The 16,474-nt window shown below is 38.3% G+C and overlaps 1 protein-coding gene across 1 annotated transcript in view; it reads right to left on the bottom strand.

The window, feature by feature from the left end:
* Positions 1-2,352: 2,352 nt before the first annotated feature.
* Positions 2,353-16,474, bottom strand: part of Ddx43 (DEAD-box helicase 43) — a 35,182-nt gene continuing 21,060 nt past the window's right edge. Inside the window, exons 6-16 of the mRNA XM_051178901.1 lie at positions 15,802-15,958; positions 15,465-15,583; positions 14,577-14,687; positions 13,851-13,992; positions 13,426-13,526; positions 7,212-7,299; positions 5,948-6,075; positions 5,698-5,807; positions 4,770-4,908; positions 3,397-3,484; positions 2,353-2,488 (exon numbers count right to left, since the gene is read on the bottom strand). Coding sequence (XP_051034858.1) covers positions 2,375-2,488; positions 3,397-3,484; positions 4,770-4,908; positions 5,698-5,807; positions 5,948-6,075; positions 7,212-7,299; positions 13,426-13,526; positions 13,851-13,992; positions 14,577-14,687; positions 15,465-15,583; positions 15,802-15,958 — 1,297 coding nt within the window. The 3' untranslated portion in view covers positions 2,353-2,374. The remainder of the gene's footprint in view (positions 2,489-3,396; positions 3,485-4,769; positions 4,909-5,697; positions 5,808-5,947; positions 6,076-7,211; positions 7,300-13,425; positions 13,527-13,850; positions 13,993-14,576; positions 14,688-15,464; positions 15,584-15,801; positions 15,959-16,474) is intronic.

The following is a 16,474-nucleotide window of genomic DNA, read 5'->3' as shown; positions in this document are numbered from 1 at the left end:
CCTTGCTTTGAAAACAAACTTTCAGAACAACATATCAGAATTAACATGTATGGACTGTGCACTGTACACAAGCCAGCCAAAGATGATTGTTTCATGTATAAACTGTATACTGTTTGTTTGGACTGTATAACCAAACCTCTATCCATGCCATATGAAAGGATGTAATATTAAGTCATGAGGACTCTGTACCCAATAAGATCTATCATGTCTCATCCAGTCTCAGAGCTGTTCTCATGCCAAGGGATCAGCATATATGTCACCTGTCTTGTAGTTTTTTTTCTAGGTTTTTCTTTATGTCTGTAGCCAAGATTTTTAGGGGGGGTCTCCCCAGTCAAATCTGGTCTATATTAATTTTGAAGGACTCCATTCTTTCATTTCCTATGGAAACAAAAGCATGACCTCTCTCCCAGTTCAATACATTTTCTGAATTCCACCTTAAAGTTAAGACATCTTTCAAGTTTCTAGGCTGATTTAATTCAGCAATTCTTTTTATAATCCTATATCTCTTAGCAGCTGTTATTCACTCATCAGTATTCAAAAAAATTCAATGTCAACAAAGCACCATATACAGGATCCAGACTCCTTGTACATTTGCCATCTTTACATGGTGTATTTTTTTTATTATTACTTTTTAAAAGACTTTGTTTTTAAACTATGACTGTCTATACCCATTTTCTTTTCTTTCTTAAGCTCTGACACACAATGTAACCTGTTTAGAGTTTTTTTCTTGTTTGATTTTTTTTTCGCTTGGCCTGGACATGTTTTACTATGCACCTGTTGTGTTCTCTTACTACATAAGCCAAACCTTAAACCACTAAGTGAAAGGTAGGCCTTCTACTTGTGGCTCTGGAAATTGGCCCTGCCCCCTCCTAGGCAGTAAGGGCAAATCCTTAAACCTGTGGGCTTTGCCAAGCTCTCATTTAACTGAGAGCTGCATTTACCACCTCTAGGAAGTTGGTGCCCACACTGTGGCAGGCATTTTTACTTAGCTTGCTGTTTTGACTTAGCATGCTGGCTGCTCAAGTGCTATACTGCACAGCAGTGCCTCTTAAGGGAGCTGTATCTGTTTTTTTTTTTTCCAGCTTTCTCAGGTCCTATGTGGAAATTCAGGCCCCCATTTGTAGTTGGAATTTTCTTTGGGCCACCAGCCAGCTCCCAAATAAAGACAGAGACATATTATTAATTACAAATGCCTGACCTTAGGTTAGGCTCGTCCCACTAGCTCTTTTAATTTTATTTAACATGTTTCTATTCATCTGTGTTTTGCTTTGGGGCTTTTTTAACTTTTTTTCATTCTGTATGTTCTATTTTCCTGTTTTCTGTCTGTCTATCTGTCTCCTGGCATCTTCCTGGTGTTTCCTTTTCATTCTTCCAGCCTAGATTCCTCATCCTATTTACTCTCTCTGCCCAGAAGTTCCATCTATACCTCCTCCCTTCCTCACTATTGGCCATTCAGCTTTTTATAAGACTAAATCAGGTACCTTAGGAAGGCAAGGTAAAACAGCAGCACACTTTTATATAATTAAATAAATACAACACATATTCACATATTAAACAAATATTCTGCAACATAAACAAATGCAACACATCTTTGCATAGTTAAATATTGTTCAACAGGGTTGCTTCCAAGAAAGTAGTGCTGTTTTTTAAACATGATGCTATGAAATGAGGGCACACAGTTTTGAGATCCTGCTTCCTATTATTTTGAACATGTACTCAGAAGTAGATTGTGACATCATATGATTGCTAAGGAAGCACTATGGTGTTTTCCACAGGAAACAAATGAATTTACAACCCTACCAACAGTGAACAAGGGGCCCAATTTTTCCACATGCTTGCCAACAACTGACTTTTTTTGATAGTCACTTGATAAATATGTAAGTTACTTCTGGGTTGTATGTTTTGTTTTGCTTATGTAATCCTAGCACTTGGGAGGCAAAGACAGAAAAGGCAGAAGGGTAGCAGGTAGGAGGCCAGCCTGGGTAGCATATGTCTAAAAACAGTTATATTAACTAGAATTTTTAACAGGTGAAAGAGTAAATTTTCATCATTTATTATGTTAGCAGTTCTTAGAGATTATGTTGATTGTAATACATATACCATTTTAACCTAGTTTTGAGGGACAGGGATTTTTTTGGGGCAGTACACACCTTTTAATCCCAGAATTTGGGAGGCAGAAGCAGGTAGATCTTTGAGTTTAGGACCAACCTGGTGTACATACATAGTGAGTTCTAAGACTTCCAGTAATACATAAAGAAACCCTGTCTCCAAGAACATACAACAATAAAACAAACAAACAAACAAACAAACAAGACAGATTTAAATGTCTACACCATAAAAATTTACCTGTAGCATGCTAGTGCAACACCGGACATTAGTAAAATTTCTGTGGCTTTCCTTGAGGTCTTCCCAACTTTTTTTCCATCTCTCTTTTCAGTTTATTTGCTTTGTACCTCTCAGCCATTAAGACAAGTTCCTCTGGGATACTCTGCAATTATTAAATATGTTATTAGGATTCTGAGTTCCTTTCTTCTTACAACATGCTGAATGATCTTCAAATTATTTCAGAGAATCCCACAATTACAAGAGACATCTTTCAAAAAAAAAAAAAAAAAAAGAAAAAAAAAAAAAGAAAGAAAAAAGGGCAGAAAAGGTGTTTCTTTGCCAGTTAAATCCTAAATATATTACTAAGCTACAGACCAAAGTACCCATCATTCTTCTACTCACTGTTTCTACTGTTTCCTAGCTGCCTAACAGTTCCTTTAACACATATTTTTATTTTCAATTTTTTGGTTTTATTTTATATGTATGACTGTTTTGCCTGCATGTATGTCTATATACCACTTGTGCACTTGGTGTCTGCAGAGGTCAGAAGGGGGATTCTCTGGAACTAGAGTTACAAATGACTGTGAACCATCATGTGGGTGCCATATATGTATATAAGCCGAATCACAAAACTGAATTGTCAGAAGATATCCACTCACATATATAAACTATAACATGATTATTAAGTGCTTTAAAGAAATAACCAGAATTATAGAGAGCTGGAGGAGTGGGCCATTGATTATGGTCAGAAGGGGGGGTTTTCACTACATGGCTTTTTCAAATTCTTCATTTTGGTCAATTCCCTTTTCTCTCTTAGTTTGCCAATAGCCCTTTTTAACAGTAGCATTCCTCAAGTATTCTGTCTCACTGACAGACTTAGAGTGTTCCCACTGCTATCTATTGCTTTCTCAGATCACATTAAGTTTCTCAATCAAATACTCCCATAGCTCACAATCTTTGCCATGTTGTAACCCTCATATTAGTGTTTTGTTTACATATCTTACTTGTCAAGTAGAGATGGTATAACATATATGTTAACATGTAAATTTCTATTAAGTTGTATTTTCTCACCTGATTTGCTCTTTCCAGAATATTAATCAATTCAGTGGCAACCCTCCAATCATTTCTTGTGATGAGGGTAATTGACATTCCAGTTCGCCTTTAAGAGGGAAAAAGTTCATGTAATTTATTTTATACCATGTTAATACAGAAAACAGAACAAAAACAAGAAACCTCAACCTTTACAGGTACGTATTATAGAGTTAATATCACATAAACAGCAATTTAGAATCTAAATAAAGTTATCTTTTTGCATTAAATGGAGATGATAACCCCATGAGGTTATCAAATCAGAGGATGCTCAAATCTCTTACATAAAATGACATCACATTTATGTATTGTCCTGTATAATGTAAATCATATCTGGACTAACTTACTGTATGTGCTCGTTCACACACACTCTTACAAAAGCAGATGTCATAATCTTTTATCTTGGGAACAAAGGAAAAAAAAATCTGTGTTCAGCACAGGCAGTTTTTTTTAATTAATTATTTTTATGTACATTGGTGTTTTGTCTGCATGCATGTTTGTATGAAGTGTCAGATGCTCTGAATGGGAGTTAGAGACACTTGGTCAGGTCTGAAAAACAGAAATTCTGGGTTCAGAAGGCTGGTGGAATTTCAGTTACTTTAAAAACAGCCCAAGGGTTCAAAAAGGTTCTCTTCTCATGCTAATGCAATTTTGAATACTTTGTCAATAACAATAAAAGTAACCATTGAGCACAGTTCACTGTTGGAATACTGCAGGCTTAAAATATTAGCATAAACAATTACATACTTGGGAAGCTAAGGCAGGAAGATCAAAGTTCAAGAATTTCCTGGGCAACTTATAGACTGTGAGGTAGGGGCTATGGTGGGGGCTTAGTAGGCCCAGGGATGTGGCTTAGTGATAGAATACTTCCTCATATGTGTCAGGCCTGAAATTCAATCCCCAGTACTGCAAAAAATCCCAAACACACATGGTTTAGAGAGGTGGCCCAAGAGTGCTGGTTACTCTTCCGGTGGTCCTGAGTTCAATTCCCAGCAACCATGTGGTAGCTTACAACCTATAATTTCCTTCTCACATGCACACCAACATTCACACAAACTAATCTTTTTTTTTTTTTTTTTTTTTAAAGGAACAAAAGTGACAACAAAAACCAAACACACACAAAACCTACAGATAACAATAAACAATCAAAAAAATTCAAATTACAAGAAGCTAATCACAGCAGGATCTAGTTCATCCAAATAAAAAGGAATAAAACAGTCCATAAGGGTCTAGAGAAGAATAGAACATTTACAAGGGAATAAAATGGGTTTTTGGGCAAGAACAATCTCTGAGGGGAATGAAGGAAACCCAGAACCAGAATTGACTTCTCTTCTGGGTATACCCAGCTGGCTTACCCTGCTCTCCCAGTGCGTCCTACTCTGTGTACATATTCTTCAATGTTCCGAGGAAAATCGTAATTGTAGACATGAGTGATATCATGGACATCAAGTCCTCGAGATGCCAAGTCAGTAGCGATGAGTATTCTTACTTTACCTAAAGAGTAAAGGCAAATAAACACTAACTCTCTCTGGTAACAGCTCGTCCAAGACATTTGGAATTTAATTATTCTTATTATTTAATTAGATGATTATTGCTTATAGTGAAAGTGGAGAAGATTTTTAAACTATGGGAAAGTCACAACACAACATACCACAGTTCAGGAAATGGTTCTTTCCTGAACTATCTAAACTATGTGGGAAAGAGAATGTTTTGGTGGTCTGAAAGAAAACGGTCCCCAGAGACTCCTTTGTTTAAAAGCTTGGTTGCCATTGGTGTAAATTTAGAGAAGGATTAGGTGTGGCCTTATTGGAAAAATGTACATCACTGGGGGAGGGTTTGAAGTTTCAGGAGCCTCCCACCATCCCCAGTGCAGCTCTCTGCTTCATGAGCTCTCAGCTGCTATTCCAGCCATGCCTGCCTGCTATCAAGTTCTTCATGGTGATGCTGATGGATCCCCATAAGGCCTTCCTTTCATATGTTGCCTTGGTCATAGTGTTTTATCACAACAACAGTGAAATAACTGGGGCATATGTTTTTCTGGTAAATTAATATACAGTCTCTACTACAAGTTAATATTCTGACATTTGTCCATGTATTGGTCTTTGTGGAGTTAGCTAGTTATGTCTCAGAAGCAGATTAATATTCAGAACTGTAACAAGTCTATTCTAGATTTACAATGTGAGGACAGATTGAGATATGGGAAATATGAAAAGATACCATCACTAAGTCAAGCCCCAGTACTGGGATTCCCTGAAACTGCAACAGACAGCAATTATAACTCACCCGTCTTAAAGTTCTCTAATGCTTTCTCTCGGTCACTCTGTTCTCTGTTGCCATGCAGAGACTCTACTGATATGTGTCGGAGAATCAGGTCACTTGATAAGTGATCAGCACTGAAGCAAAGAATAAATTTAATCATACATGCTTATTCTAAGTCCATCATCAGCCAAACAATTTGTCAACTTCCCCATTTGACAGTCACAAGTAAATCAACTGATTGCTGATGATAATAAAAGCACAAAGAAATACCTACACAGCTTTTCTGCTGACAAAGACAATGACTTTATCTTTGGGTGACATATTCTCTAGGAAGGTTTGGATATGAGTTCGTTTCTCTTCTTCTGTGGTGATGATTATATTTTGCTTCACTGTACTTACAGCCTAAATAATCCAGAGATCATAGTACATTAGCACCACCCACAAGTGGCTCAGAAATGCATATATAATCAGTTAATACCGTGAAAATAGAAAGGTAGTGAGCATAGCAAAATTACTGTTTCTACTCAACACTTACAGCTCAGCCTTTGGGGTTTATCATTTATTTACTCACACTAAATATGGGAACACATGAATGATTTGCAGGGATGCTAAAAGCTTTTGACTATTGTCAAGTAATACCATATTTGCAAGAATTATCTTCCTGGACTTTGCATATCAGATTTAGAAACACGAATCTCAATTCAGTGAGTACTTGGCAATTTAATACAAAAATTGACTAGAGTCATTTTTTTTTTAACCATAATGGGGGGGGCTTTAGAAAACAGATTGTAAGCCGGGTGGTGGTGGCACATGCATTTACTCCCAGCACTTGGGAGGCAGAGACAGGTAGATCTCTGTGAGTTTGAGACCAGCCTGCTCTATAAGAGCTAGGTCCAGCAAAGCCACAGAGAAACCCTGTCTTGAAAAAATAAAACAAAACAAACAAAAATAGATTGTATAAGCATGTAGTGAATGAGTACTCAAATAGTTTATCCTGAATGTTTATCTATCACTTCACAAAGTATTAGTTTATATTTACTATTATTTTATGTGTATGTGTACAGAAATAATGAGTGTGGAGGCCCAAAGTTGACAGGATCTTCCTCGATTGCTCCCCATGTCATTAAATAAGGCAAAGTCTCCCACTGAACTTGGAGCTCTCTGACTTTGGCTATGCTCATTAGTTACTTGTCCTGGGGATCCTGTCTTAGTGACTGCCACGTCTGCCTGGCTTTTTATTTGGATTCTGAGGCTCTGAATTCCATGTTTGAGTGGCAAGCTCTTCATCCACTGAGACCTCTCCCCAACACATACATATTTGGGGAGAGGGCTCAGTGTGTATGCATGTATGTGTATGTATGTACATATAGTAAACTAATGAGTTAACAAAATAGACACAAAATCAGTTATTTTTCCCCCTAGGGGAAAATACCCTCATGAATGCTAAATATCTACTCCATCATGAAGTACACCTCACTACCTCTATGTTCTTTAAGTATAATTATAAGAAGTTTTAATAGTAATAAAAACAAGCTTACAACTAGATCCAAAGTACCAACATAGACAATCATTGGTTCTTTCAAATAAGATTGTGCAAGACGGCGGACAGCATATGGCCACGTAGCACTGGAAACAAAACAAGATACACCAACATCAAAATTTTATTATAACACATTACCATGTTTTTTCTCCCTTCCTTTCTTTCTTTCTTCAAGACAAGGGTTTCTTTATAGCTTTGGAGTCTGTCCTGGAACTCACTCTGTAGACCAGGCTGGCATCGAACTCATAGAGATCCACCTGCCTCTGCTGGGCTTAAAGGCGTGCACCATCAGCTCAGCTACAAAATTTCTTTAAGCATTCATTGAACCATGCTACTCACAAAAGACATCTTTACATTTCTAATCTTTTAAATAAGTGAAATAAATCCTATTAAGAGTTGTCTAGCTACAGCCAAGCTACTGGACACAATCTTTAAACTAAGTTTAATAAAATGTTGTTTTTCACTCACTCACTTATTTTTTTTTATATTTTCCTATATAACTTCAAATACATTTTCATATGTAAAAAGGTAACAAAAGTTTAGTTGTATTTCATCCTTTATAAAAGTCAAAACAAACCACTAAAACCAGTGTCATCAAGGAAAACCAAGTGCTTAGGCCCAATACAAATAATTTAATGTATATCGGTCAAAGACTATATAAGTTTATACTTTCCTTCCACATACATAAAGTAATGAAATGGGTCACCTTTTGTATATGTACAAAAATATAATTTCATTTTTTTGAAATGGCAGATAACAGAAAATAAAGTGACTTAGTGTTTTTCCACAGTCATCCAACTGTCCTTTCTGTAAAAGTTTTTCATTCATATACAAATACATTTTATTTGATCAAACCCGCCTTTTATTGTCCTCTCTCCCTCCCCCAAACTTCATGCCTATCCCTTTTCTCTCTGTGTGTCTCTTTCACTTTCACACACATACACACAACCATACTGAGTTCAAATGTGCTGCCACATGCATTTGGGTATAGGGCTATCCACCTTAGCATAAGCAACCTACCATGAAGAAAACCGACTTTCTACTGGCAACTGGCAAATGCCTTGAGTCCCTCACCCCAACCTGTTCAATCCATGCTAAAATACCAACTAGATCAATCATACGGATTTCTTGTATAGCAACTGCTTGTAGTGTCCAGAAGACATGTGCCCCTTCTTCTGTGACATTTCCTGAGCCTTCTGGGAAGACATACACTATTCTTTAAAAAAAAAAAAGATTTAGTATTATTATTTTAATTACATTTATATTTGTGCATGGGTATATGCTTATGACTGCAGGTGCCTCTAAAGGCCAGGGGCATCAGAATTCCTGGAAATGGAGTTACAGGTGAGTCACCTGATGTGTATGCTGGGAACTGGGGTGCTCTGCATGAGCAGCAAGCATTCTTAATCACTGAACCTCCTTTCCAGTCTACATACTCTATTCTTAATAAAGACAAAGAATATAGGCCTAGGACAAATTAGTCTTTATAAATCACACAAACAATCATTGCTGCCTCAGTTTTATATCAGGAAAAGTAATCAAATATGAAACATTTATCTCTAGAATTAAGTGATCAAATTGAGAGCACCCTTGGAGCTCCGATACACCCCCACCCATCCCCACCACGAGCCTGCACCCACTACCCTGTGCCCTACCCTGCCCACTGTCCTGCCGCTCTGGTTGAGCACTGGGACAGAGGTTGGAGCCAACAGTCCACACTACTTCGGGGACTTCTTGGAGCAATGCTGAACACAGGAGACCTGCCAAACTCTTTTTATGAGGCCACAATAACCTTGGTACCCAAGCCTCACAAAGACACAACTAAGAAAGAAAACTACAGACCAATATCCCTGATGAACACCGATGCAAAAATACTCAATAAAATACTGGCAAACCGAATTCAAGAATACATCAGAGAAATCATCCACCATGACCAAGTAGGCTTCATCCCTGGAATGCAGGGATGGTTTAAGATACGAAAATCTATCAACGTGATCCACCATATAAACAAACAGAAAAAGAAAAACCATATGATTATCTCCCTAGATGCGGAAAAAGCCTTCGACAAAATTCAACACCCTTTCATGATAAAGGTCTTGGAGAGATCAGGGATAACAGGAACATACCTAAACATAATAAGAGCAATATACAGCAAACCAACTGCCAACATCAAACTGAATGGAGAGAAACTTAAGCCAATTCCTCTAAAATCAGGAAGAAGACAAGGCTGCCCTCTCTCTCCATACCTCTTCAATATCGTACTGGAAGTTCTAGCTAATGCTATAAGACAACAAAAGGAGATCAAGGAGATCCGATTGGAAGGGAAGAAGTCAAACTGTCTCTATTCTCAGATGATATGATAGTTTACATAAGCGACCCAATAAACTCCACCAGGGAACTCCTACAGCTGATAAACACCTTCAGCAAACTAGCAGGATACAAAATAAACTCAAAAAAAAAAAAAATCAGTAGCCCTACTTTTTTCAGACGACAAAGAGACAGAGAAAGAAATCAGAGAAACATCACCCTGTACAATAGCCACAAGCAACATAAAGTATCTTGGTGTAATGCTTACCAAACAAGTAAAAGACCTATATGATAAGAACTTTGTGGTTCTAAAGACAGAAATTAAAGAAGATACCAGAAAATGGAAAAATCTCCCATGCTCTTGGTTAGGTAGGATAAACATAGTAAAATTGGCAATCTTGCCAAAAGCAATCTACAGATTCAATGCAATCCCCATTAAAATCCCACCACAATTTTTCACTGACCTTGAAAGGATAATAATCAGTTTTATATGGAAAAACAAAAGACCCAGGATAGCCAAAACAATCCTATACAATAAAAGAACTTCAGGAGGCATCACCATTCCTGACTTTAAGCTCTACTACAGAGCTATAGTTCTGAAAACAGACTGGTATTATTGGCATAAAAATAGACAGGTAGACCAATGGAATCGAATTGAAAATCCTGATATTAACCTACACACCTATGAACACCTAATTTTTGACAAAACAGCTAAAATTATACAATGGGGCAAGGACAGCATCTTCAACAAATGTTGCTGGCACAATTGGATGAAGGTGTGTAGAAGACTGCAGATAGACCCATGTCTATCGCCATGCACAAAACTCAAGTCCAAATGGATCAAAGACCTCAACATCAATCCAGCCACATTGAACCTCTTAGAAGAGAAAGTAGGAGGTACCCTTGAACAAACTGGTATAGGAGACCACTTCCTGAACATAACTCCAGGGGCACAAATACTGAGAGAAACAATTAATAAATGGAACCTCTTCAAACTTAGAAGCTTCTGTAAGGCAAAGGACACAGTCGACAAGACGAAACGGCAGCCCACAGACTGGGAAAAGATTTTCACCAATCCTATATCCAACAAAGGGCTGATCTCCAAAATATACAGAGAACTCTAGAAACTAGTCAACAAAACACCAAATAACCCTATTAAAAAATGGGGTACAGAACTGAAGAAAGAATTCTCAATAGAGGAAATCAAAAAGGCTGAAAGACACTTAAGAAAGTGCTCCACATCCTTAGCTATCAAGGAAATGCAAATCAAAACAACTTTGAGATAACATCTTACTCCTGCCAGAATGGCTAAAATTAGAAACACCAATGATCACTCTTGCTGGAGAAGATGTGTTGAAAGGGGAACACTCCTTTACTGCTGGTGGGAGTGCAAAGTCGTACAGCCAGATCAGCATGGCGGTTCCTCAGGAAAATGGGAATTAGTTAACCACAGGACCCGGCAATCCCCCTCTTAGGCATATACCCAAAGGATCCACATCCATGCAACAAAGACATCTGTTCAACTATGTTCATAGCAGCACTATTTGTAATAGCAAGAACCTGGAAGCAACCTAGATGCCCCTCAACTGAAGAATGGATAATGAAGATGTGGCACATCTACACAATGGAATCCTACTCTGAAGAAGAAAAAAATAATGGTATCTTGAAATTCACAGGCAAGTGGATGGCACTTGAAGAAACCATCCTGAATGAGGTAACCCAGTCACAAAAAGAGGAACATAGTATGTACTCACTCATATATGGATTTTAGACCTAGAGCAAAGGATCACCAGCCTATAACTCATGCCACCAGAGGAACTAGGATATAAGGTGTATTCTAAGAGATTCATATAAAGTCCCTCACAGAAGCAGGAAGGGACAAGTCCCCCAGAGCACAAGGGAAGTGAGGGGGGGGGCAGCGAATGGAGAGAAAAGTAGGAGAAAACGAGGGGGATGAGAGGAAAACATGTGCGACTAGGAAGATTGAGCCTGGTTAGGAATAGAAGACAAGAGAGAGAGAGAAAGAGAGAGAGAGAGAGAACATAAAAGAGGGATCCAATATTGGTTTGAAGATAAAACTGAACACAAAGAAAGGTCTAGAGAACTACAAGACTGCTGCCAACTAACAATTTGAGCTTCCGTGGAAAAGCTACCATAAATGCCCTTCCCGGATAGTGAGATCAACAACTAACTTATCCATGGAGCCCTCATCTAATGCCTGTTGGAAACAGGAGCAAACACCCATACATAAACACTGAGTCGAATTAGAACCCAGGTGCAGATGGGGAGGACAAGACCAGGCTGCAGAAACACATAGAGACAGCTTACCTGAACAAGGAGGAGCTAAGTGGCCCCCGGACTGATAGCTGGGAAGCCAGCATGGGACTGACTCAGGCCCCCCTGAATATGAGTCTCAGCCAGAAGGACTGAGCAGTCTAAGGGACCTCAGACAGTGGAATCAGTATGTATCCCTGGTGCACAAAAGGACCTTGGGAACACATCCCCCATGGAGGGATAAGTGCCTTAACCTAGAGACAGGAGAGAAGCCCTAGTCCCTACTTCAAATGACCTGTCTCATCTACATGACCCCAACTGAATGGCATTCCTCTACATATGGAATTTGGGTGGGGGGCTGGGAGAGGAGGGTGGTTAGGGTGCCAGTGAGAGGGCAGAGAGGGTAAAAGTGAGTGAGGGAGGGAGGGAAGGAGAGGGAACTGGGATCAACATGTAAAACAATAAATTAAATAAAAAAAGGAAAACAAAAAGAAAAAAAATAAATAAGTGATCATTTATTCAACATAAGATCTTCCCATGAAATTCAACTCATTGTGAGTGACTCAAGTAGCTGAAATCACTTGCTACCAAGGGTAATAACCTAATTCCCATTCCCAGGACTCACAGGGTGGCTTTGTCCTCGCATGTATGCCACAGTGCAGGCACAAACAGAGAAAAATAAATATAGCTGGGCATGATAGTACATGCCTTTAATACCAGCACTTGGGAGACAGATCTCTGATTTGAGGTCAGCCAAATCTACATGGAAAGTTCCATGATAGGAAGAACTATATAATGTCTCAAAAAGAAGTAACAAAAATATCAAACCTACCTATTATATTGGAAAGGTATAACAGTCAAGGATAAAGCAGCAATTGTTATACTTAAGATTCTCAAAATACCCCCCATGGAGGGATAACTGCCTTAACCTAGAGACAGGAGAGAAGCCCTAGTCCCTACTTCACAAGACCTGTAAGATCTACATGACCCCAACTGGATGGCATTCCCTTACATATGGAATTGGGGTGGGGGATGGGAGGGGAGGGTGGTTAGGGTGCATGGGAGAGGGCAGAGAGGGTAAAAGGGAGGGAGGGAGGGAGGAAAGGATGGAAGAAAGGAGGGAGAGGGAACTGGGATCGACATGTAAAATAATAAATTAAATAAAAAAGAATGCTTTGACTCCAAATTTAAGTTCAAGGACAAGTTACTGGGGAAAAGGATTTCTATTTTTGTTTCCACAGAAAATGAAAAGCTGTGGATTCCTTCCAGACTAATGTTGTTTGATCAAGCCAGACTGCCTGAAACAGAGTACCAGGTGATCCTACATTCAAAGCAGCTGGACAAAGCAGCCTTACAGACTACAGCCAGGATTTCTGCATCTTCTTAGAATCCCCCATGACAGCGCCCCTTACCAGCAGGAAGTAGTTTGGAAAGAACGACACCCAAATTCCCAAATATTGTCTATAAATGTTTGTTTTCATTTAAATGGACTTGGTTATATAAAATAAATAAATAAAGAATCTCAAAATACTTTCAAGTAATGCTGTGAAAGATAGTTGAGAAAGCAACCTAATAGAATAGGATTTTATTATACTGATTTCTATTCTAAATACATAACTAGACATTCTTACCTTGTCATAATAGTCTGCCGGTCTGGGCGTACATCTAACAAAATCTTCATTATCTGGGGTTCAAATCCCATGTCCAGCATCTTGTCTGCTTCATCTAAAACCTGTATTCAAAGTGAAGAATGTGGCCAACCTCATATCTAAACACTTATTTCTCCTACTGCCTAAGACACTTCAACTTCTTAGAGACCAGAATAAACTTTCTGTGGTCAAGAATACAGAATGACTTGTTTCACTCGATTCCCACTCACTTTTATGACTAGTGAAAGAGAAAACGAATGTCTAACTTTCCTACTCTTTACTATGCTACACTGAATGGGAAATAGTCCCAGAATACAGAGCACCATGAAACAGCCATCCCCACACCCATTTCCTACAAATTCAGTTGTTTTTCCTCCCAGTATTCCAAACCCTTACTCCATGATTACCAAATAGGTTACACTTTTCAGGTTGACAAAATTATTCATTTGTAGGTCATTCAATCTTCCAGGAGTTGCAATAATGATGTCTACACCTTTTGAAACATCTTGTATTTGTCCATCTCTATCACCACCACCATATACACAAACACTTTAAAAAAAGATCCAGAAATTCATGTTTAAGAAAAGAACATTCCATCATAACTCAAAATCACAACTAACCTAAGCATTTTGGTTACAGGGTAAGATGAAATAAAAGACTATCTGATGCTCTTAGGAGTAGCTGCCCTTCGTGGAAACCATCTACACTGTTAGCCTACAGTGTGTTTCCTAAAAAACCATGTTTCTACATTTTTTGGCTCTATATAATATGGCTATTTTTAATCAAACCAGACTGTGAAGGTGTGCATTAATGAAGATGTCAGAAGCTATAACAAAAGGTAAATTCGAGCAAGAACCTATTGTGTTATTATAGCACAGCAGTGACTTAAATTTTTTTTAATTTATTTTTATTTTATGTGCATTGTTGTTTTCCATGGGTGTCAGATCCTCTGCAACTGGAGCTACAGACAGTTGTAAGCTGCCATGTGGGTGCTGGGAATTGAACCCAGATCCTCTTGAAGAGCAGTCAGTGCTTTTAACCACTGAGCCATCTCCTCTCTCCAGCCACTCCCTCAGCCCCCAAGTTACTACAAACATGTAGGTGAATATAACACTTATATAGGAGTGACTTACCTTTTAAGATCACTATATGAATATTTAGAACATTCAGCTTCTACTTGAAGGGCTAACTCCCGGGTAGGTGTAAGGACTAGCATGCCTGGTCCATTTCTTTGTTCTCTAGCTCTTTAAAAAAGAGACATCCACATTAAGTTATTTGTCTTAGATGCATGGCAAGTTCATTAAGAGCAAAATTTGTAGTGATGAGGGTCAAAGATGCAGAAAAGACATATTTGTATTTTTTGGTGAGGTATAGATTAAAAATTTCTCCTGTAGCCGGAGGTGGTGGTACACACCTTTAATCCCAGTGCTTGGGAGGCAGAGGTAGGTGGATCTCTGTGAGTTCGAGGCCAGCCTGGTCTACAAAGCAGATGCCAGGGTAGCCAGGACTGTTATACAGAGAAACCCTATCTCAAAAAACCAAAAGTTCTTCCTGTAGACTTTGGTTAAAAATTTAGCTGCTATAACTTTTTTTTATTACAAAGGTTAATATCATAAAATGACAAATGCCAGAAAATAAGCCACATAAACCACAATCCACTGTACCAAATACTTACTTGTTAATTTTAACATGCTTCCCCCCCACATTTCATTTGAAATGCTAAATAATTTCTTATTGAATAGAACTATATTGGACAATATATCCATACAACTTTAATTAAACAGCATGATTTAGGACAATTTAAACAATTTAATTCCAGTGGCTTTTTAAATTATGACTTTTGGCAGACTGCCTATTGCTTCCTAAAATGGTTTTATGACTTCATCAGCATAGCCATGTGCAGCCTGGTCAAGAAGAGGTATCATTATGCCCAATGCAAGAAATGACAGGAACTTAATTATAGTTTTAGTTATATATCTATTAAATCACTAATAAGAGAATAGAGTCAAAGGAATTCTTACAGTGGTTGAGAGTCTAGATGGATAAATCCGGGCATTAAATAGGACAGTGTCTTCCCTGTTCCGGTTTGTGCTACTCCAATAAGATCTATTCCTTGCAGAACTATTGGCCATGCCTGTGACTGAAAAGAATGATAAATACTGAAACAAGAATCACAGCTCCTCTTGCCATCTCTTTTTTATGTTTTTAAACACATTCTGTGTTAGCCATAGGCAGTGCTGGCAGGAGGCACTGGCTTTTAAGACACACGTAATCTCTGGTGATTTAACTTCTAACAGATATTATTTGGGGGCGGGGGGGGGAGCATTCAACAAAATATTGGCGTTAACAAAAGCATACCTGAATTGGTGTAGGTTTTTGAAAGCCTGCTCTTTTAATGTTTTCCATAACTTCTGGGTAACTTTGAAAGGCATCTTCAAATTTACATATAGGGTTGGGGATAGGACGTTTCTCACCATCTTTCAAGTCATCACATGTTATATTAAAATTTTCTTTCCTTTATTGAAAATACAAGGATTAATGGATTTGTTCAATTTACTAAAGAAAAAAATATTTCTTATAATCAGTTCAGGTAATAGCTAGAAAGTCATCTGCAAGTGATTAAAACTAGACTTTTGGTGGCACACAGTTGAAATCCAAGCACTTGGGAGGTGGAGTTTGAAGCCAACCTGGGATATGCAGACTCTGTTTCTGAACAAACAAGTAAAAAAAAAAATGAACATACAAAAAGAGAAATAGGAGTCTGTTTCCTTCTTATAATGAGGGTACAGAGGTAAAGGAAAACCTAATTATATGAGTGAATGAGTATGGAAAATGGAACCCAAATATGTGCATTATAATACAAAACTATATTAACAAACAGTCCTAAGATTACTTATTTGACCAAGGCTTACCATTATTTCAGTCTTCTTTCTGATACACATGCAAGCATGCATGCATGCATGCATGCACGCGCGCGCGCGCACACACACACACACACACACACACACACACACACACACACACACACACT

This window comes from Phodopus roborovskii, unplaced genomic scaffold, assembly GCF_943737965.1.
Source record: "Phodopus roborovskii unplaced genomic scaffold, PHOROB, whole genome shotgun sequence".
In the NCBI taxonomy this organism is placed as follows: Eukaryota; Metazoa; Chordata; class Mammalia; order Rodentia; family Cricetidae; genus Phodopus; species Phodopus roborovskii.
Note: the sequence above shows the minus strand (reverse complement) of the source record. Positions and strands in the feature narration are given on the sequence as shown.